Genomic DNA, 23597 nt, shown 5'->3' on the forward strand with positions numbered 1-23597 from the left:
CTTGGGCAGAGACTCATGGTTGAAGCTTGGGCAGAGACTCGTGCTGATAACGTGTTATAAAATAATATAAAATAATATAAAGTAGATGAGAAGAAAGAAGAAGATGAAGAGAGAAAGAGAAAGTGCGAGAATTTCTGAGTTGTTTATTCCAATAGGGTGAACCCATATTTATACAAATACAAGAGTGAAATAGTAAAGAAACTAAGAAAAAGGGAAACTAAGAAAAAGAGGAATGTTAATTACAATTAATAATAATAAATAAAAAATTTGGACATCAACATAATTATTAATATTTATAACAAAAAGAAATAAATAAAATAATCCAACCCTCCTAAAACGAAATTACTTTCAGCATAATTGAATATTGCCTAATTCTATCCGATATTCCAAACGTCCCAATGCAAAAATACAGGTCAAAGTATTAAGCCTTTAAATAACGAATATGTTAGCTTATTGTATTGGCGGTGATTATTATTTATTAATTCTTTCTTTTATTCTTTCTTTATCTTAACACACTGACTGTGAGTTTGTGGTTTGTTTATCAATTAAAAATAAAGAAAAAACAAAAGAGTTTGTGGTTACTGGTTACTACTTTGTTGTTTCTTCAATTTACGTGTATGTATGGAGGTTTGACAATTTTGTATTTCTGAGCTAAAAAGTTTGGAAGATGGTGTAATATCTAACACTATTTTCTTTCTTTCTTTGTTTTTTTAATTAGTATTATTATTTTATTATTAAATATTTTGTTGAGAATGAGAGAGTAAGATTCATACTAGAAACAATAGAAGAAAAACTGTGTCTGAAGCTTGCAATGGCAGTGACAGAAAGAGGAAGTGGAAGTTTGGTTTTCGCCATTAATGGCGTGAGGTTCGAGCTTCCAACTGTTGACCTTTCAACTACTTTGCTTCATTTCTTACGGACTCAGACTCGTTTCAAGAGTGTTAAGCTCAGTTGTGGCGAAGGTTTTCATTCTTTACTTTCCCTCTAGCTCAAAAATCTCTATTTGTTTGTAAATTAGGTATGTTAGTTGAGACTTGAGAGTTTAATTAATAATGTGATTATGGGTTCTCCTTCTTCCTCTGTTTTTTCTCTTTTTCCTCTTTCTTTTGGTTAAATGTTTTCTTTCTGTGTTGGATTTGTTTTCCATGTGCTGTATTAGAACAAGTAGTAATCTAGAGATGGAGTGATTTGCTAAGAGAAATTTCCATGTTTTCTCTGTCTAAACTATGAACCAGATTCTTGTGTATTACGTTGGGTAAGAAGAAAAGAGCAAAATACACAAGTATAGATTTGGAATTTATCAGTATTGGCACCTAAATAACAAAATCCATTCTTAAATAATCTTTTCAATTAGAAAAACAGGGGTAAATTTTTGGTACACTGATGTATGCAGGAACAAAATTATTGGGAAATTTGGTAATATCTAATGAAGTCCTTGAAATTTCATGTTTTTTTTTGTTTTGTTTTCCAGGTGGCTGTGGTGCTTGTACTGTGCTGCTATCCAAGTATGATCCAGTAAATGACAAAGTTGAGGATATGACAGCAAGTTCATGTCTTACTCTCTTGAGCAGTATTAGTGGGTGTTCAATCACAACATCTGAAGGACTTGGAAATAGCAAAGATGGTTTACACTCAATTCACCAGAGAATGAGTGGTTTCCATGCTTCCCAATGTGGCTTTTGTACTCCTGGAATGTGTGTTTCAATCTTTTCAGCTCTTGTCAATGCTGAGAAAACAGATCGAGAGGACCCTCCTCCGGGGTTCTCTAAGATCACTGTTTCTGAAGCTGAAAAGGCTATTGCAGGAAATCTTTGTCGCTGTACCGGATATCGATCCATTGCTGATGTTTGCAAGAGCTTTGCAGCTAATGTTGATATTGAGGATTTGGGTCTCAACTCCTTTTGGAAGAAAGAAGACAGTAACAAAGTAAAGGTTAGTAGTTTACCGTTTTATGACCGTAAGAATGAGATTTGTACATTTCCTGAGTTCTTGAAAAGGGAAATCAGGTCTGTCATGTCTTTGGATTCTAAAAGAGATAATTGGCTTCGTCCTTCTAGTCTTGAGGAGCTACGGAACTTGCTCAATTCTAATAATGTTGGAGAAGGGACTGAAACGAAATTAGTAACTGGGAACACAGGGTCTGGTTACTACAAGGAATTAGAGCACTATCAACAATACATTGATCTAAAAGGCATAGGTGAACTCTGCATGATTGAAATGGATAAAGAGGGGTTCAAATTTGGAGCCGCTGTAACAATTTCGAAAGTAATTGAAGTTCTGAAGGATGCTAAACAAGCTCGCTTTCCCTCCGGAGGCGAGATGGTGTTCAATAAAATTTCGAATCATATGGAGAAAATTGCTAGCAAATTTATTAGAAATACAGCTAGTATAGGGGGAAATTTGGTGATGGCACAAAGGAGGCATTTTCCTTCAGACATAGCTACTATTCTTCTAGCTGCAGATTCTATGGTAGAGGTGATGAGGGGTACCAGATGTGAAACTTTTACATTGGAAGAGTTTCTTCAAATGCCACCTCTAGATTTTAGAAGTATACTTACAAGCATTAAAATTCCAAACTGGGGATCAACCAAAAAAGCTTCTCATCAAAAAGATTCTGTCTTATTGTTTGAAACCTATCGAGCCGCACCTAGACCCCTTGGAAATGCATTGCCTTACCTGAATGCTGCCTTCTTGGCTGAAGTTTCTCCTTGTAAAGCTTCCGGTGGAGTTTTAGTGAGCCGCTGTCAGTTGGCTTATGGTGCTTATGGTACTAAACATGCAATCAGAGCTAGAAAGGCAGAGGAGTATTTAGCTGGAAAAGTGCTAACTGATGATGCGTTTTATGAAGCTAGTAAATTGGTTAGAGCTACTGTTGTCCCTGAAGATGGCACTTCAAGTCCTGCTTATAGGTCAAGCTTGTCTGTAGGTTTTCTTTTTGAGTTTTTTAGCTCCTTTATTGATACTACAGCTGAAACTACTGATGGGTTGTTGGGGAAATGTGAGGATGCTGTGTTGGCCAAGGATTTGAAGTTAGGAGAGACTGAAAATCAGTTCAATCATGATGAAATTCCAACTCTGCTATCATCAGGGAAGCAATTAATTAAAACAAGTCCAGAATATTACCCTGTTGGCAAGCCAATCACAAAATCTGAAGCAGCCCTCCAAGCTTCTGGTTTGTATTCTGGGCTAAAACATCACTTTATTTTTGCATAAGAGTTGCCTTGTTGCATGAAAGGCCTCAAAAAGGATAAACGAAATTACATATGCCTCTACATTTCTTCATATTCCAGTACGTGTTTTAATAATCTTCCATAGTTTTTTTTTTTAATGTTGTGTTTATAACTGTCAATGAAGAAATCTTAACTTGTCTGAACATGATGTTGAAAATTTAAGGAATTCACCTATGCATATTTAACCTTAGATGTGCTGTAATATGTTCTCTTATCCATATTTCAAGGTCATTTAGTATTTAGTGCTATGCTTATTTCTTTGTGGATGTCAGTGCATCCCTCTCTTTGTCCGCCTGTGTCGCATTTGCTTTTCTTCCTTTATGCTCTTTTTCTTTTGATAATTACGTTGTCAACAGAACTATGGTCCGGTGTATTTGTTCCTCTTATGTTTCTCATGAATACTGCAAATTCCATTGCTTCAAGGTATTTCTTTTTTTTTTTTCCCTTAACAGCTAATTTGTGTCATTTATGTTAATAATCTGCATAGGCGAGGCTGTATATGTAGATGATATTCCTTCACCACCAAATTGTTTGTATGGGGCATTCATTTATACCACAGAACCTTTTGCACGGGTGAAGAATATAACATTCAAGCCTGATCAACAGCCCCGTGGAGTAGTTGATGTTATATCTGTTAAAGATATCCCTGAAGGTGGGGAGAACATTGGATCCGCGAACATGTTTGGTACTGAACCTTTATTTGCTGATGATCTCACTGAGTGTGCTGGTCAGCGTCTAGCTTTTGTGGTAACTCCAACTCCCACTATACATCTCTATGTGTGATGGCTTTCTTCAAGTGAGAGTAACTTTACTCTATAGGTTTGCAAGCGTATCAATCTTCTTCGTTTATTGTGATATCTGTTCTTTGTTAGGTTGCAGATACTCAGAAACATGCAGATGTGGCAGCAGAGTTAGCCGTGGTCAATTATGGGGTAGAGGATCTAGAGCCACCCATTTTATCTGTTAAAGAGGCTGTTAGAAGATCTAGTTTTTTTGAAGTGCCTCCGGTCATTTACCCAAAACAAGTTGGTGATGCATCAAAAAGAATGGCTGAAGCTGACCACAAAATTATATCTGCTAAGGTATGGCAGTCTCATCTATTTTGAAGAGACTACATGTACTACAGCATAATAAAAAAAAAGAAAGAGAGTGAACAAGTTGCATGAACACTGATTTGGCATCTCTATGCAGTATTTAGCTTATACTTTCATTCTTACCAGATCAAGCTTCCTTCACAATACCATTTCTACATGGAGACACAAACTACCCTTGCTATACCAGATGAAGACAATTGCATGGTTGTTTACAGTTCAAATCAGTGTCCTGAATTTGTACATAATGTTATTGCAAAATGTTTGGATGTACCAGGGCATAATGTTCGTGTTATCACAAGAAGGGTTGGAGGTGGTTTTGGTGGAAAGGCCATTAAAGCGATGCCTGTAAGTATCATTATAGAATCAGTTTTATATCTCCTCTTTCCTAAGATAACCAAATAATTCAAATTTTCCTAAGATGAACTTATATCCATTACAAATCTAAAATATTGTTGAACTGTACCAAAACACCTTCCAAATGCAAAATTTGATGAAAGCTCAAAATTGCACTTCGAACATGATCAATCGAGAAAGAACAATTGACACTAATACGAAGAGACCACCCTGCACAACAATTGCTTCTGTCAAACTGTACGTATGACAATTATACCATCTTCTGCCAAGCTGTGATTACGCTTAATAAACTCACTCCCATAAACCAAGCACTATTAGCAATGATAAATATTTGAGAATAACAAAGAACAAAAAGAGCGAAAAACAGAGAGGCTAGAGTTTCATTGATAGCAAAGTCAGAAAAGTGTCTAATAGAAATAATAGTTAAGTCTTGTATCAAGACATAAAGTTTTCACCTTTTGTATCTCTAGTCTTTCAAATAGCTGCTTTAAAATAGTTTGAAGCTGTTAAAATGATGATGTAGTACTGAGCAAGTATTTCATAATCCAGATTATTCTCTCCTGTATGGTGTGTCATAAGCTTGCTACTCTCATGTATAAGTTATAACTAAATTAAAATTAAAGGAATTATTTACATTATGATTATACAGGTTGCAACAGCATGTGCACTTGCAGCACAAAAATTACAATGCCCTGTCAGGATATATATGGATAGAAAAACTGATATGATAATGGCAGGAGGGAGGCATCCCATGAAAATAACCTACAATGTTGGATTTAAGTCAGATGGGAAGATTACAGCTTTAGAACTAGAAATATTGATTGATGCAGGCATGTCTGTGGATATAAGTCCTATCATTCCATCAAATTTTATGGGTGCATTTAAGAAGTATGATTGGGGTGCTCTGGCTTTTGACATAAAATTATGCAAAACAAATCATTCAAGTAAGACGGCAATGCGAGGTCCTGGAGAGGTACAAGGATCATTTGTAGCTGAAGCTATAATTGAGCATGTTGCATCTTTTCTTTCAATGGAAGTTGATTCTGTCAGACAAAAAAATCTTCACACATACAAGAGTCTTCGTTTATTTTATGGAGATAGTGCTGGTGAAGCTCAAGAGTATACTTTACCTTTAATGTGGGATAAGGTAGCTATGTCTTCAAAATTTAGTCAAAGGGCTCAAATGATAGAAGAGTTTAATATGTGTAATAGATGGAAAAAACGAGGAATATCTAGAGTACCAATTATGGCTGAGATGACGGTCAGAGCAGCTCCAGCAAAAGTAAGCATTCTATCAGATGGATCTGTCACTGTTGAAGTAGGAGGAATTGAGCTTGGCCAAGGGCTTTGGACAAAGGTGAAACAGACAGCTGCTTTTGCTCTTGGTTCAATCATTGCTGATGGAGCTGAAAACTTTCTGGATAAAGTGCGAGTCATACAGGCTGATACTTTGAGCTTGATCCAAGGGGGTTTACAGCAGGGAGCACTACATCTGAGTCAAGCTGTGCGGCAGTCAGACTATGCTGTGATGTCTTGGTTGAGAGATTAACTCCTATTAAAGAGAAGTTACAGGAATCACTTGGCTCTGATTCTATCAAATGGAAGATGCTGATTGCTCAGGTATCTAGTTGGATTTCATTGTTTCATTTTCGTGACTTATGAACTTACTAATCATGGTACTATTATTAATTTAGTTTCCTCAATTAACAGAAACTTTCTGGAATTATTTTTAATGTGTTTGTGTTATTCTCAAATTTAATCACAAACTTCAATTTTCCTTGGTCTTTGGTCAATGCAGGGTTACTCACAATCCATTAGTTTATCATCAAGTTCTTTCTTCATCCCAGATATGTCTTCCATGCGATACTTGAACTTTGGCATAGCAGTGACTGAGGTGAGTCTTTTGCAAGAAACTTCTTATTAAGTTGCAGGATTGCATGCATGAAATAATTTCTCAATTAAACCTATAACTGGTCTTCACTATTAAACATCAAACAGTTAATTTATCTTACTAAAAATCTGATTATCAGCATGATTGTTCCAGTCTTTAGCTAATGAGAAATATTTAGTCTGTGTTACTGAACAGTGAATACATCTCATGGCAGGTTGAGATAAATCTTCTGACAGGAGAAACCTCGATTTTGCGATCGGATATTATTTATGACTGTGGACAAAGTCTCAACCCTGCAGTAGATCTTGGACAGGTAACCCTGATTGCATGTGGTACTATATTAGCATTTTAGACTGTAAATCAGATTATTAAAAAATTAAATAAAACTACTATACGAAGGAAAATTTAGTTGTAGATATGGATGGAGGGTTCAATATCTCTTTGTTTCTTAAAAAAGGGAAAAAGGAGGAAAACTTAGCAATAAAACAAGCTCTTGATGTCTGGATTGGGGAATCATCTTTGAAGAACCGGTTTTTGAACTTAGCTGTGATATTTAGAGCTAAAAATGAGAGTATCCAGGAGCTGATTGAAGATGAGGGCGAAGTAGGAAACTGTGGGAAGTTAGAATCTTAATTTTAGGAGAAACTTGATGGACAGATGAATACCAAGTTTGTTGGAGATGCTACAACAGCTGGAACATGTCTGAGTGCTTAACATTCTAGATGACAGCAGGTTTTGGCTACCTGATGCGGGGGGGTATCTTTTCGTGTAAATCAGCGTTTGGCTGGTATACATCAGGCCATGCTTCAGGTGAATATTTCTGGACAAAGACCTTATGGAAAAGCTTAGGTCCATCGAAAGTTAAAGTTTTTGGGTGGCTGGTGGCTCTAGGCAAAATTAATATTCATGAGAGGTTGCAAAAAAAGAGACCAAGAGTGGGGAAGAGGTGGCACACCTGTTCCTAAACTGTAGTCTTGCTCAAAAGCTATGGTTTAAGCTGATGATGGAATTTGAAATTCAATGGGTCATGCCCGTGTGAGTCCCCGAAATGATAGTGAGTAAGGTGGGAGGCAGTTGGCTCAGGTCTGTTTGTGGAGAACAACAATCATGGCTTTGTTGTGGGCTGTTTGGTTAGAAAGAAATAATAGAATTTTCGAAGGATCTGAAAGCCTGGTAGATGATTTGTGGGAAAGGATTACTTTTTGGACAGCCACGTGGGTGTTCAAGACTAAATATTTTGATCACTTCTCATTCTTAGACTTAATTAGAGAATGGAGAAATTTGATGCAATTTTCTTTTAGAACTAACAAGTTGTGTTTTTATCGGTTCCGGTCTTGTTTTTGTGCGTGTTTTTAGTATGTTTTATGCTAAGATTCTTGTAACCTTGGTTTTCCTCCGCCACAAGTGAGGGATTTCAATATATAACAGATAGGGGTCAGTCTAAGACAATCTCTTTTTTCAAAAAAAGTAAAAACAAGCTCTTGATGTTTTGATTTTTTCTTTTTTGTTAACATAAAAAGTAAGCATTATTCTAAACTAAAGTATTTATGGAAATTATTATGAGTTAAAGGTAAAAATTTATTATTTTTTGTATTAGATGTATTATTAAATTAACATTTTATTTATAGCTATTATATGTATGTATTAAATATTAATGATAAAAGAAGTATGACCTCTTGTATTTTTTACTTCAAAATGTATAAAGAGAAACAAAAAAATCTTTCTCAAATTAAAATTATTTGGATCTGTAAAATATTTTTTTTTGTTAATTATGCATAGTTAAATGACTATTTCTATCCTTACAAAATAAATAAATAAATAAATAAAAGAGTATTTCTATTCAGGAGTGTGTTATTTTTATACCTATTAAATATTGACATTTATATAATTTAAATTTGATCAAATTAAATGATAGTGTAAATTAAATTTTTGTCAATGGCTATACAACTTGGAGGATTTTTCCAGGAAAATAGTATTTGGTTCTTCACAATATTATAGTTCTGCAGAATTTTCATCTATATATATATATATATCAATAGATAGTTTACTTTTGTGCAGATTGAAGGAGCTTTTGTACAAGGAGTTGGGTTTTTCTTGTATGAAGAATATTTAACAAATTCCGATGGACTAGTGACTGCTAATGGGACATGGACATACAAGATTCCTTCATTAGACACCATTCCTAAACAGTTCAATGTTGAAGTATTGAACAGTGGACGTCACAAAAAACGTATTCTCTCGTCCAAAGGTATCATTCACTTCATCTTTCTCAATTCAACATTTGTCTTTAGTGTAAAAATATTGCACTGAATTGTGAAAATTTCTGGATCATCGAGCTCTTATATTGGAAGACCTCTTAGCAATTCTACACAATAAAATTGTTAGAAAGAAAAATGATCTGGTGTTTACATAATTAAATCAATGTTAGTTTGGATTAAAATGATTTAAGCTTCTGGCAATTCAAAATTTATGTGGTAGACAGATAGAAAAGACAGCCACCGGGATGAGAAATTTAACTGTATTCTGCCATAATCATAGCTTGCAACTTCCAGTGGGACTTCATACAGATTGGGGTTGACTCCTGATTTCATGCTTTGTCTAGTAGCTTAGTGACAGCATTTGTTTGCTTTTTTTATTTTCTCCCCTTCAGCTAACTTATTTTCTCATAGTTCAATTGATGGGCTAAATCACTTCTTGTTCTTTCCTGGCCAAATGAAAGTGTAGTCCATCTTTCAGGGTGGAAAATATACCACCTGAAAATATTAGCTCCTATGTAAAGAAAAAGCCTTTGCTACTTTATTCTGTTTACATAATTTAATCAATGAGGTCTTTCTATTTCCCAAAGGCTACTCTAGTGACAAGCTTAAACAAATGTTATCATTTTGTGCAGGTTCTGGCGAGCCACCATTGTTTCTATCGGCTTCCGTTCACTCTGCTGCAAGAGCTGCCATCAGAGCAGCAAGAAAACAAATCAATTCATGGGGAAGCCCGGGAGGATCCGACTCCATATTCCAATTGGATGTTCCTGCTACTATGCCAGTTGTGAAGGAGTTTTGTGGACTGGACATTGTGGAGAGGTACTTGGAATGGAAAAAATGCAGAAACTGAAGACACTACAGATGATTCTGAAGCATTGTTTATAGTTCATACATAAGGTTCATGCCTCGTCTCTAAGATAAATACTCATTAGTTTTAAGTATAACCATTTCGTTTTTCTTCTTTTTCATTCTTGGTTATAAATTCTTACACTATTAAAAACAGAATAAGTGTATACTCTGTACACAAACAAATAAGCATTCTGCAAAAGGGAAACGTAGTAGTAGTGCTTTAAGTTTGATGATATTTTCATCGTTCAATAAAATGTTGCTATAAATTCCCAAATAATATCATGTCATCGTGTTGTTTTAAGAGGACTCGTTTGTCATGCTTGAAGCAGTTAATATTATTCTCCAGTTTTTACCAACTTTATCTTCTTCTTCTTTGTAACTGTTTTCTCGGATTTACTCAGAATCCATCTTCTTCTGGGTTTTGAATTTCACTTTCTTTGTATCAAGTTTCTACTACTTCATTGGTAATTGTTTCCTTTTTTTCTTAAAAATGTCTCCCCCTCTTATCAGGTCTTGTTCTTAGTACATATTTGGCATTGTAACTAAATAAAATTGTGTTTGAAGAATAATTAAGTGTGTTTGGCCATGTCTCTTTTCAAAAAACAAAAATTTTGAAATAAATGTTGTTTTTTATTTTAAAAAATAATTGATTTTAATCAATATTTTTTTTCTATTTTATCTCATGCGGTATTCATTGTGTGTGAATACATTCAGCAACACATAAATATAATTTTTTGTTGGCAGCTATCCAAATAATAGTCTCCAAACAATATCATAATAACAAAAAGTGACAATTATTCAATACACTTAGATGAATAACAACTTGACAACAACACAACAACAACTAAATAACTTTTATCTGTTCCAAGGAGGGATCAGTTTCAAAAGATGTTATTTTGGTTGATACTGGCACTTTGACAACAGAATCAATCATGGAGCAACAAGAAAACAACCAAAAGCAAACCCCTGAAGAAGTTGAATATTGAAAAATCTATAATTATTTATTCATCAATAAATATTGTTTTGGTTGAAAACAACAAAAACAAAACTACACAATATTTACAAAAGAATAATTAAGTTGTTTTGATGTTATTGTGAAGATTCTTTTGTGTTATTTTTACAACATCTTATTTTAACCTAAAAATAAAGTCAAGTTGTTTTCATGTTGTTGTAAAATTTGTTATGAATTGTTTATACACTACACTGGTTGTTCAACAATTAGAGAAATAGAGTTTTACATGTTAAAACAAAAATTTATCTTATCTTATACATTCAGACATGGAAAATAATAAGAGAACACGCATTATGTTGATTTTAAATCAAGTGGGGGCGTTTATTATAAATATGAAGAAAAAAATAACTTATATTAGTAATAACATTATTTGTTGTTTACAGTTGTTTTAAAGTTGTAAACACGTTTAATTTTGTTACTTTTTAAACATATTATTTTCACGTCGTTTGTACGTTGAATTTTAGTGGTTAAAATTTGTAAATTTCTTAAATTATATATACATTTATTTTTATATTTTTATATCATTGTTAAATAATTGTTAACAGATAAAAAAATTACTAAAAACTATTGTCTTTTTTCTTAAAAAAAAATATAATTATACCAATACTTGATGTAGAAATTAAAAATATAATAATAGTTGTATCTCACTTTACTAAAAGATTAAACAAATTAAAGAAAAAAATTATAATATTTAATATCCCGTGCAAGATACATGTAAAATTAACTAGAAAAAAGTTTAAAAAAAATATGAAAGTAAAGTTTCTTAAAAAAATGTTGCTCTTCAGCACTACAACTAAAACTAAATACATTTCTCAATCATTAAATCCATGCACAGTAGCTTCAATATTCTTGGAAGACTTCGGTATATTTTCTTGTACACTTTCAATGTATGCAACTCACTTCATTCCACCAAAAGAATAGAAATAGGCAACAAGCCTATTCTGGTCAACTTTGAAGTTCATAATAAACATTAGGTTTATGCCACTTACAAACCTTAAACTTTAAGTACTTATGCGTTACATTTTTCTTAATAAATATAATGTAGATATACGTAGAAAAAAAGGGCAAGGGAATTTGAAACGTGAAAGCATCTTAACAAATTTATTCTATTTAACTACTATATATATAAACAACAATTATATATTAATATATTGGGTAAATAGCGAACTAAGTATCTAAAATTTTAAGTTTGTAAGCGGTATAAAGCCAAATATTTATTTTTAGCGGTATATTAATACAGAGACTGTACTGATAAAATTAGAGAAAAATTATAATTTTACAAACATTGGATACTTATACTGCTAAAATAAATATTGGGTTTATGCTAATTATAAAACTTATTTTAGATACTTATGTCGCTATTTATCTTAATATATTTTCAAATCTCAGGGTGGGCTTGAGCTCTCCCTCAACACCCTTAGGTCTGCCTATGTCGCCAATAATACTACATGTGTTATTATCGTTATTGAGTTAATTAAGTATTAGGTCTATATAGTTTAATATAATAACTTTTAGAGAGTATTACTAGTCAATTGTAAAACGACATGTCTAGAGATGTTAGACACCATTGAATACTCTAATAAAATTGCATTGAAAATAATGACCACATTGTATATATGGCAAAAACAATTTTATGAGCAACCTCTATTAGAAATGCTATAAATAAATCAATAAAAATACTTAGTATATTTAATATAAATTAAGTTAATTCACTTGTGAGAATTTGATTAGACACTACTTTTTAATAAAGAATCTTAATTTCTCGAAGTGACGTGAAGTTTTACCTAACACCCCATAAAGTTAGTTACTTTTTTAATACTTTTAACAAAATCATTAATTAAACATAAAATTTTTGCACGTGGTTGTTTTAGTAAGGTACAAATAGCAGATCTTCTATGACAAAGAAAGGTTTTTCTCCTTCGGTAAACCAAACCAAAAACCATATCACTAATCAGTGAAACATTACAAAACAGAAACTTGTGATATTAATATACATCATTTTCTTCTTTATCCTATCTTTGAATTTTAATACGACCTGTCTCAATCAATCTTAGAAATTAATATGCTAGTTTTCTTCTTCTCCTTTCTATCTATATATTTTGCTGAAAATGAGAGCCTAACATTCATAAACAGAAAAACAAGAAGAAGTAGAAGAAAAAGAAGATAAAGCTTTGTCTCTGAAGCTTGCAATGGCGGTGACAAAAACAAGAAATGGAAGTTTGGTTTTCGCCATTAATGGCCAGAGGTTCGAGCTTCCAACGGTTGATCCTTCAACTACTTTGCTCCATTTCTTGCGGACTCAGACACGTTTTAAGAGTGTTAAGCTCAGTTGTGGCGAAGGTTTTTTTCATTCTTCACTTCATCTATAGTTTTCAATCTCTTAATGTTTGTAAAATTTGAGAGTTGAATTACAAATGATATGATAATTTCTTTTTTCTTCTATTCTGTCTGTCTGCCTCTCTTTTTCTTTGTTTAATGGCTAAAAAAGTAGGTTGTATTAGAAGAAGATAGGCAACCAGAGATGGAGTCATTGATTTGTTAAGAGCAATTCCATGTTTTCTCGCAGTCTGAACTCTTGTGTATTTTGTTACACAAGTCTAGATTAGAACTTGTCAGTATTGGAACCTAGGATAACAAAATTATTGGGAAATCTGGTAAATATGTCTTTTGTTTTTCAGGTGGTTGTGGTGCTTGTACTGTGCTGCTATCCAAGTATGATCCAGTAAATGACACAGTTGAGGATATGACTGCAAGTTCATGTCTTACTCTGTTGAGCAGTATAGGTGGGTGTTCAATCACAACATCTGAAGGACTTGGAAATAGCAAAGATGGTTTACACTCAATTCACCAGAGAATGAGTGGTTTCCATGCTTCCCAATGTGGCTTTTGTACTCCTGGAATGTGTGTTTCAATCTTTTCAGCTCTTGTCAATGCTGAGAAAACAGATCGAGGGGACCCTCCTCCAGGGTTCTCTAAGATCACTGTTTCTGAAGCTGAAAAGGCTATTGCAGGAAATTTGTGTCGCTGTACCGGATATCGATCCATTGCTGATGTTTGCAAGAGCTTTGCAGCTGATGTGGATATTGAGGATTTGGGGCTCAACTCCTTTTGGAAAAAGGAAGATAGTAAGGAGGTTAAGGTAAGTAGTTTACCTTCATATGATCGCAACAATGAGATTTGTACATTTCCTGAATTCCTGAAAGAGGAAATCAGGTCTGTCATGTCTTTGGATTCTAAAACAGATAGTTGGCTCCGTCCTTCTAGTCTTCAAGAGCTTCAAAACTTTCTCAATTGTATTGATGTTGGTGAAGGGACTGAAACAAAATTAGTGATTGGGAACACAGGGTCTGGTTATTACAAGGAATTAGAGCACTATAAACAATACATTGATCTAAAAGGCATACCTGAACTCTCAACAATTCGAATGAATACAGAGGGATTCGAATTTGGAGCTGCTGTAACAATTTCAAAAGTAATTGAAGTTCTAAAGGATTCTAAACAAGCTGGATTTCCCTCAAGAGGTGAGATGGTGTTCAATAAGATTTCCAATCATATGGAGAAAATTGCTAGCAGATTTATTAGAAATACAGCTAGTATAGGGGGAAATTTGGTGATGGCACAAAGGAAGCATTTTCCTTCAGACATTGCAACCATTCTTCTAGCTGTGGATTCCATGGTAGAGGTGATGAGTGGTACCAGATGTGAAACTTTCACATTGGAAGAGTTTCTTCAAAGGCCACCTCTAGATTTTAAGAGTATACTTCTAAGCATTAAAATTCCGAACTGGGGATCAACTGGAAAAGTTTCTGGGCAAAAAGATTCTGTCCTACTGTTTGAAACCTATCGGGCCGCAGTTAGACCCCTTGGAAATGCATTGCCTTACCTCAATGCTGCTTTCTTGGCTGAATTTTCTCCTTGTAAAACTTCTGGTGGAGTTTTAGTGAGTCGCTGTCAGTTGGCTTATGGTGCTTATGGTACTAAACATGCAATCAGAGCTAGAAAGGCAGAAGAATATTTAGCTGGAAAAGTACTAACTGTTGATGCTTTTTATGAAGCTTGTAAATTGGTTAGAGCTACCATTGTTCCTGAAGATGGCACTTCAAGTCCTGCTTATAGGTCAAGCTTGGCTGTAGGTTTTCTTTTCGAGTTCTTTAGCTCCTTTATTGATACTACAGCTGAAACTACTGATGGGTTGTTGAAGAAATGTAAGGATGCTCTGTTGGCAAATGAAAATCAGTTCAATCATGACGAAATTCCAACCCTGCTATCATCAGGGAAGCAGTTTATTGAAACAAGTCCAGAATATTACCCTGTTGGCAAGCCAATTACAAAATCTGGAGCAGCCCTCCAAGCTTCCGGTTCGTATTCTGGGCTAGCGCATCATTTTATTTTTGCACAAGACTTGCCTAGTTGCATGGAAGCCCTCAAAAAAGAAAAAAAGAAAACATATAGAATTGCATATGTTCTCTCTCTTTCTTTCTTTTTTTCCTCCTTGATATTACTTGCACTTATGTTGAACTTAATTTATTGTGTGAATGATCTTTACTGTGCCTCCCTCTATATTTCTGCATGTTCCAGTACGTGTTTTGATAGACTTCCATATTTTTTATGTTGTTTATAACTGTCAATGAAGAAATCTTAATTTACGTGAACATGATGTTGAAATTTAAGGAATATAACAATTCATATTTAACCTTACATGTGCTATAACATTTCCTCTTATCCGTCCATCAAGGTCATTTCATATTGAGTGTTATGCTTATTTCTTTGTGAATGACAGTGTATCATTTGTTTTTCTTCTTCTATGCTATTTTTCTTTCAATAATTACATTGTCATTAGAACTATGGTATGCTTGTTTCTCATGATTACTGCTAATTGAATTGCTTCCAGATATTTCTTCCTTTTCCTTAACAACTAATTTGTCTCAATTATGCTGATAATCTGCACAGGCGAGGCTGTATATGTAGATGACATTCCTTCGCCACCAAATTGCTTGTATGGAGCATTCATTTATACCACAGAACCTTTTGCACGAGTGAAGGATTTAACATTCAAGCCTGACCAACAGCCCCGTGGAGTAGTTGATGTTATATCTGTTAAAGATATCCCTGACGGTGGGGAGAACATTGGATCAACAAACATGTTTGGTACTGAACCTTTATTTGCTGATGATCTCTCTGAGTGTGCTGGTCAGCGTCTAGCTTTTGTGGTAACTCCAACTCCCACTACGCATTTCTATGTGTAATGGCTTTCACCAATTGACAATAATTTTACTATATAGGTTTGCAAGCATAGAAATCTTCTTCGTTTATTGGGATATCTGTTCTTTGTTAGGTTGCAGATACTCAGAAACATGCAGATGTGGCAGCGGAGTTAGCAGTGGTCGATTATGGAGTAGAAGATCTAGAGCCCCCCATTTTATGTGTTGAAGAGGCTGTTAGAAGATCTAGTTTTTTTGAAGTGCCTTCTTCCGTTTACCCAAAACAAGTTGGTGATGCATCAAAAAACATGGCTGAGGCTGACCACAAAATTATATCTGCTAAGGTATTGCAGTCTCATCTGTTTAGAAGAAATTGAATGTGTGAACAAGTTGCATAAACACTAATTTGGCACCTCAGTGCAGTATTAAACTTATAGTTTCATTCTTACTAGATCGAACTTCCTTCACAATACCATTTCTACATGGAGACACAAACTGCCCTTGCTATACCAGATGAAGACAACTGCATGGTTGTTTACAGTTCAACTCAGAGTCCTGAATTGACGCACGATGTTATTGCAAAATGTTTGGATGTACCAGGGCATAATGTTCGTGTTATCACAAGAAGGGTTGGAGGTGGCTTTGGTGGAAAGACCATTAAAGCGATGCCTGTAAGTATTATTATAGTATCAGTTTTATATCTCCTTTTCCTTCCTAAGATAACCAAATTGTAAATCACGATTGAAATTTTCCAAGTTTACACTCTTAAGATTAACTTATATCCCTGTGAAGATGAGTAAAATTTTAGTACACTGTAAAAAAAAAAATCTCTTGGGATGTAAGCTTACTTTCGACATAATATTTTCATTGCTTTTTGACGAGTTTGATATTTTCTTCAGTGAGAAAGATAACCCCAAATGTTTATTCTTGTCTTGGTTGATATCCTTTCAAAATTCTCTTATCCTTTCTCTAAAAATATTTGACATTGGTAAAAGATTTGATATATTGATTTGAGTAGAATGATACAATATATAGGTTGTACATGATTATCTACATTAATACAAAATTAATTCTATTTTTCTATAAAAAGGGAAACTAAATATTCGAATAAAATTACAAAATAAAATTAAGCTAACAAATCAAGAAAATATGATTTCCTTGCTGCCAATACTCCCCCCAAGCTTGACTATAGATGTTGACGAGACTAAGCTTGTTTATGAGGAAATCAAATAATCTTTCAAACAATCCCTCGTAAGAATATCTGCTAGTTTTTGATCTGTGTGAACATACTCAATTTTGATAACCCCTCAATCAATTTTCTTCTTAATAAATTGACGATCCACTTCCACGTATTTTGTTCTGTCATGATGTGCTCGGTTGTGAGCAATATTAATTGTACACTGGTTGTCACAATAAAGTTAAATAGGATCTTCATATTCAATAGTTAACTTTTTCAGTAATCTTTTTAGCCAAATTGCTTTGCACACTCCATGGGCCATAGCTATATATTCAGCTTATGTGCTGCTCCTTGCAACAACAGTTTGTTTCTTACTTCGCCATATTATCAAGTTTCCCCACACTAGAGTATTGTAGCCCGACGTAGATTTTCTACCATTAACTGATCCAGCCCAATCTATGTCTGTGAAAGCTTCGACTTTTCGTTCTAGAGTTTTCTTAAAATAACCCTTTGCCTGGTGTTCCTTTTAAATACTCCAAAACTCGATACATAGCATTGAGATGACCTTGGCAGGGGTCATGCGTGTACTGACTCACTAGACTTACAGCAAAGACAATGTCTAGTCTAGTATTTGTAAAGATAAATGAGCTTTCTAACTAATTGATGGTATTTTATTTTCCTTTGTCCTCTGGTTTTCCTTTGAGCATTCGGTCGTCGTTCCCAAGTTCGATATAGTTTTGCTTGCCTTACAATCTAGCATTCCAGTTTCTTTTAGGAGATCAAGGGTTAAATTCCTTTGTGATACAGAAATACCTTTTTTACTCCTGGCAATTTCCATACTCAGAAAGTATCTCAGTGTTCCAAGACCCTTAACTTCAAATTCTTCTGCCAATAATTCTTTGATCAAATTCATCTACTTAGTGTTGTCGCCATTGCAAGGCCTAGTTCCTTTTCTGAAAACTATAGGAATGTCTAGATCAGAATCAATTACTTGACACATTTGGTGGAGAAGGATCTACCATCGGATAAGTCTCTTGACTGTGTTGAGGATTCATGGCTTGGTTATTTCTTTGTCGCCTAGAAAAAATATGCAACTCTTGTTGGATTGGAGAATGTGTATCTTTTTCATTTGACTTAGATGATGGAGCATGTGTATGTGTTTCCTTTGACTCAGAGTTCGGAGCAAGATCTTGTGAAGATTCTGATAGGGAATCCCCAGCCCAAATGCAATTCAAATAGCTGCTTTAGAATAGTTTGAAGCTGTTAGAATGATGAGTAGTACTGAGGAAGTATTTCATAATCCAGATGATTCTCTCCTGTATAGCGTGTCATAAGCTTGCTTACTCTGTCTTTTTATCTCTCCTTTATAAGTTATAACTAATTAAAAAATAAGGCATTCTTTACATTGTGATAATTCAGGTTGCAACAGCATGTGCACTTGCAGCACAAAAATTACAACGCCCTGTGAGGATATATATGGATCGAAAAACTGATACAATAATGGCAGGAGGAAGGCATCCGATGAAAATAACCTACAGTGTTGGATTTAAGTCAGATGGGAAGATTACAGCTTTAGAACTAGAAATATTAATTGATGCAGGCATGTCTATAGATGCAAGTCCTATCATTCCATCAAATTTTACGAGTGCATTTAAAAAGTATGATTGGGGAGCTCTGGCTTTTGACATAAAGTTATGCAAAACAAATCATTCAAGTAAGACAATAATGCGAGGTCCTGGAGAGGTACAAGGATCATTTATTGCTGAAGCTATAATTGAGCATGTTGCATCTTTTCTCTCAATGGAAGTTGATTCTGTTAGACAAAAAAATCTTCACACATACAAGAGTCTTAGTTTATTTTATGAAGATAGTGCTGGTGAAGCTCAAGAGTATACTTTACCTTCAATGTGGGATAAGGTAGCTGTGTCTTCAAAATTTAGTCAAAGGGCTCAAATGATAGAAGAGTTTAATATGTGTAATAGATGGAAAAAACGAGGAATATCTAGAGTACCAATTATGGTCGAGATGACGGTCAGAGCAGCTCCAGCTAAAGTAAGCATTCTATCAGATGGATCTGTTGCTGTTGAAGTAGGAGGAATTGAGCTGGGCCAGGGGCTTTGGACAAAGGTGAAGCAGACGGCTGCTTTTGCTCTCGGTTCAATCATTGGAACTGAAAACTTTTTGGATAAAGTTCGAGTCATACAGGCTGATACATTGAGTTTGAACCAAGGGGGATATACAGCAGGGAGCACTACATCTGAGTCAAACTGTGCGGCAGTCAGACTATGTTGTAATGTCTTGGTTGAGAGATTAACACCTATTAAAGAGAAGCTGCAGGAATCGATTGGCTCTGATTCTATCAAATGGCAGATGCTGATTGCTCAGGTATCTACTTGGATTTCATTGTTCTTTCTCTTGATGATAGAAGATAAATAAGTCTCTCCTGACTTATAAACTTTCTAATCATGGTACTATTATTTGTTTATTTTCCTCAATCAGCAGAAACTTTCTGCTGATTCTGGAATTATTTAATGTGTTCGGGTTAGTCTTAAATTTAATCACTGATCAATTTTCTTTGGTCTTTGGTCAATGCAGGGTTACTCAGAATCTATTAACTTATCATCAATTTCGTACTATGTCCCTGATATGTCTTCCTTAAAATACTTGAACTTTGGCACGGCAGTAAGTGAGGTGAGTCTTGCAAAAACACTCATATCTCCTTAAATCTTAAACATGAAACAGTTCCTTGATCTTACTAACAATCAGATTATCAGCATGATAGTTCCAGTCATTAGCTAATGAAAAATATTTAGTCTGTGACTGTGTTACTGAATACATCTCATGACAGGTTGAGATAAATCTTCTGACTGGAGAAACCTCCATTCTGCAATCAGATATTATCTATGACTGTGGACAAAGTCTCAACCCTGCAGTGGATCTTGGACAGGTAACCCTGATTGCATTTGGAATAGTACAAAGTTTCTTATTTTCTGTTCATCCCATAGCTATTTTCTTGGTATGTTCAGTTTAAGAAAAGGAGGAAACCTTAGCAATAAAACAAAGCTCTGATGTTTTGATTCGTTTTTTCTTTGTATGTATTGTTAACATAAAAAGTAAGCATTATCTAAACTAAAGTATTTATGGAAATTATCATGAGTTGAAAGTAAAAATTTATTATTTTTTGTATTAGATGTATTAATGATTTATATATTCTAAATTAACATTTTTTAAATATTTTTTTTATAGCAATTATATGTATGTATTAAATATTAATGATAAAAGAAGTATGATCTTTTGTATTTTTTCCTTCAAAATGTATAAAGAGAAACAAAAAAAAATCTTTCTCAAATTAAAATTATTTGAATCTGTAAAATATTTTTTTTTGTTAATTATGCATAATTAAATGACTATTTCTATCCTTACAAAATAAATAAATAAATAAATAAATAAAAGAGTATTTCTATTCAGGAGTGTGTTATTTTTATACCTATTAAATATTGACATTTATATAATTTAAATTTGATCAAATTAAATGATAGTGTAAATTAAATTTTTGTCAATGGCTATACAACTTGGAGGATTTTTCCAGGAAAATAGTATTTGGTTCTTCACAATATTATAGTTCTGCAGAATTTTCATCTATATATATATATATCAATAGATAGTTTACTTTTGTGTAGATTGAAGGAGCTTTTGTACAAGGAGTTGGGTTTTTCTTGTATGAAGAATACTTAACAAATTCTGATGGACTGGTCACTGCTAATGGGACATGGACATACAAGATTCCTTCATTAGACACCATTCCTAAACAGCTCAATGTTGAAGTATTGAACAGCGGACGTCACAAAAAACGTGTTCTCTCCTCCAAAGGTATCATTCCTTTCATCTTTCTCAATTCAACATTTATGTTTACTGTTTAGTGTAAAAACAATGATAAGATACTAAAAGTATTGTACTAAATTGTGAAAATTTTGGAGCATCAAGCTCTGAAATTGAAAGATCTCTTAGCAATTCTACATTAAAAAAAAGGCACCTTGGGGGAGAGAAGACCTTAAATAGTTTGGATTAGAAGGATTTAAGTCTGGCAATTTAAATATATAGTATGGGGTTGACTCCATACGGAATGGGGTTGACTCCTGATTGTGATTTCAGCTAACTTATTTTTTCATTGTTAACTTGATGGGCTAAATTACTTCTTGTTCTTTCCTGGCCAAATGAAAGTGTAGTCCATTTTTCCGGGTGGACAATTTGCCACATGAAAATGTTAGCTCCTTTGTAGAAAAGCCTTTGCTACTCTGTTTTGTTTACATACTAAATCAACGAAGTCTTTCCATTTTCCAAAGGCTACTCTAGTGACAAGCTTAAACAAAAATTATCATTTGGTGCAGCTTCTGGCGAGCCACCATTGTTTCTATCGGCTTCCATACACTCAGCTGCAAGAGCTGCCATCAGAGCTGCAAGAAAACAAATCAGTTCATGGGGAAGCCCGGGTGGATCTGACTCCATATTCCAATTGGATGTTCCTGCTACTATGCCAGTTGTGAAGGAATTATGTGGACTGGACATTGTGGAGAGGTACTTGGAATGGAGAAAAGGCGGAGACTGAAGACGCTACAGACGCAACTTAAGCATTGTTTATCGTTCATGCCTCGTCTCTAAAATAAAACCTCATTATGATATGAATAAGATCTGTTAGATCTGTATAAATTATTTTTCTTTCATTCTTGATTACAAATGATTTCACATTAAATATAGATTTAGTGTACTTCTGTACACAAATAAGCATTATGCAAAAGGGAAAAGTATTTGTGCTTTATATATGATGGTGTTTTGTCTCAGTAAAATCTTGTTATAGATTTCCTAAAATAATATTATTGTGTTATCGTGGTGTTTCTAAAAAGACTATTATCACCAAATTTTATAGCTAATATCTCTATAGTATTATATCATAATTTTCAATGAAAATTACACCTGCATCTTAATTATAGACATTTCATACTATTCTTATTCATAACACAGGCCAAATTAGAAGAAAAGCAAAACGATAAAAGTAGACATTTCAAATGTATTCAAAGCGTGTTGGCTGGTATCCTATTTTGAACCATTCATCTTGTAAGATTTCAGAAATTGTTATTCTCTGCCCCAAAAAAAGTAACAAAGAATAGTATCAATTAACAAAAAGCAACCAAATTTCATCATCAAAGTATAAGTGGGCAGGGTTGTGTATGAAAACCAAGGTAGACATCCAAATTCAGCCTTGCAAATCTAATTTTGATAGAGTAGAATACATTAGTGTGTGTGTGTGTCATGTACGTAAGTGACAATGCCATCATATGTGTGTGTGTGTAATTAACAGAAGAAGAAAATATAGTTACCTTTTTGTACAAAGGCATGAGATTTGGCTCATTAAAAGGCAGGTAACCATCCATGAGGACAAAGAAAATAACCCCACAAGACCAAACACCACACGATGTGCCATCATAACCTTTACTAGTGAGCACTTGTCATAAAAATACTATACATGAGTAATGCATATACAGTGCAATATACAACACATGATTGTCAATTGCATTATTATTTTAAGATAGTAAAATCTTGTATTAATATACTATGTGATTAAAAAATTAAATACCACAGAGAAAAACATCTAGCAAACACAAAATTGTTATACATATATTATTCACAAAATGTGACTAGATGACATGTATAATGCTTTTGACACATGTCATGAAAATATGTGAAGGAAACTGTGCCAGATTTGGGTGCCAAACCTCAGCTAGGATTAGGCTTCGACTGGGCACAAGGACGAAAAAATGGTCTCAATGAATAGATGGCGTTTTTCTTTCATCAAAAAGACAAAACTAAGTTGGTGTAACGCCCCCATTTCACATGTGTAGTCCTATACCAACACAATATACACGGGTACGCTACTTTGGCTATTTTTTGGAATGATGACTGGCCCTACAAACCAACATGTGTCTTTTAAACGTGTTTGGTCCTCACTCGTACACTTCCTGGTTAGTTAACATACTAGGAGGTCACCTATCCTGAAATTGTTCTAAGTCGAGCACACTTAACTTTGGATTTCTTAAGTGATGGGCTATGAAAAAGAATATGCATCTTGTTGATATAGGTAGTACTCAACAATCCATTTTCGTCATCTTCAACTGTGTAGTCTTTTACCGACATAGTCTTAAAATCATAACACTTAACCTACCTCAGGTGATGTTGGATTGTGCAGCTTACCTGATCTTTTCCCTTACGGATCATGGGACTCTGACTATCACAGCTGGGCATTGGGCCCAATGCCTAGATTAACCCTATAGGCGCCCAAGTTGATGTTGTTGGTAATTTATAGTTTTGCAATAATCAATTAGAATCAAATAGTAATGTTTTCTTGAAAAGTTTACAACCAAGATAAAAGTTCAAGATTCACATCGAATTAGAATCTTGATTTTCAAGAAAGGATATCTTGAACATAAAATTAGATTAAACAATATGGATCAAATTAATACAATGGAATGACGTGAT

General features: G+C 34.1%; 1 protein-coding gene and 1 pseudogene across 1 annotated transcript; both read left to right on the forward strand.

Annotated features, from left to right (window-relative positions):
• Positions 1-480: 480 nt before the first annotated feature.
• Positions 481-9953, forward strand: LOC133032983 (indole-3-acetaldehyde oxidase-like; annotated as a pseudogene).
• Positions 9954-12720: 2767 nt separating this feature from the next.
• On the forward strand, positions 12721-21884 carry LOC133032984 (indole-3-acetaldehyde oxidase-like). The gene is made up of 10 exons (XM_061107476.1): positions 12721-13028; positions 13367-15046; positions 15639-15898; positions 16024-16233; positions 16342-16560; positions 18486-19451; positions 19662-19757; positions 19915-20013; positions 20747-20936; positions 21455-21884. The coding sequence occupies exons 1-10, from the start codon at positions 12878-12880 to the stop codon at positions 21670-21672; spliced, it is 4089 nt and encodes a 1362-aa protein (XP_060963459.1). The 5' UTR covers positions 12721-12877; the 3' UTR covers positions 21673-21884.
• Positions 21885-23597: the final 1713 nt, after the last annotated feature.

Source organism: Cannabis sativa, unplaced genomic scaffold, assembly GCF_029168945.1.
Source record: "Cannabis sativa cultivar Pink pepper isolate KNU-18-1 unplaced genomic scaffold, ASM2916894v1 Contig1, whole genome shotgun sequence".
In the NCBI taxonomy this organism is placed as follows: domain Eukaryota; kingdom Viridiplantae; phylum Streptophyta; class Magnoliopsida; order Rosales; family Cannabaceae; genus Cannabis; species Cannabis sativa.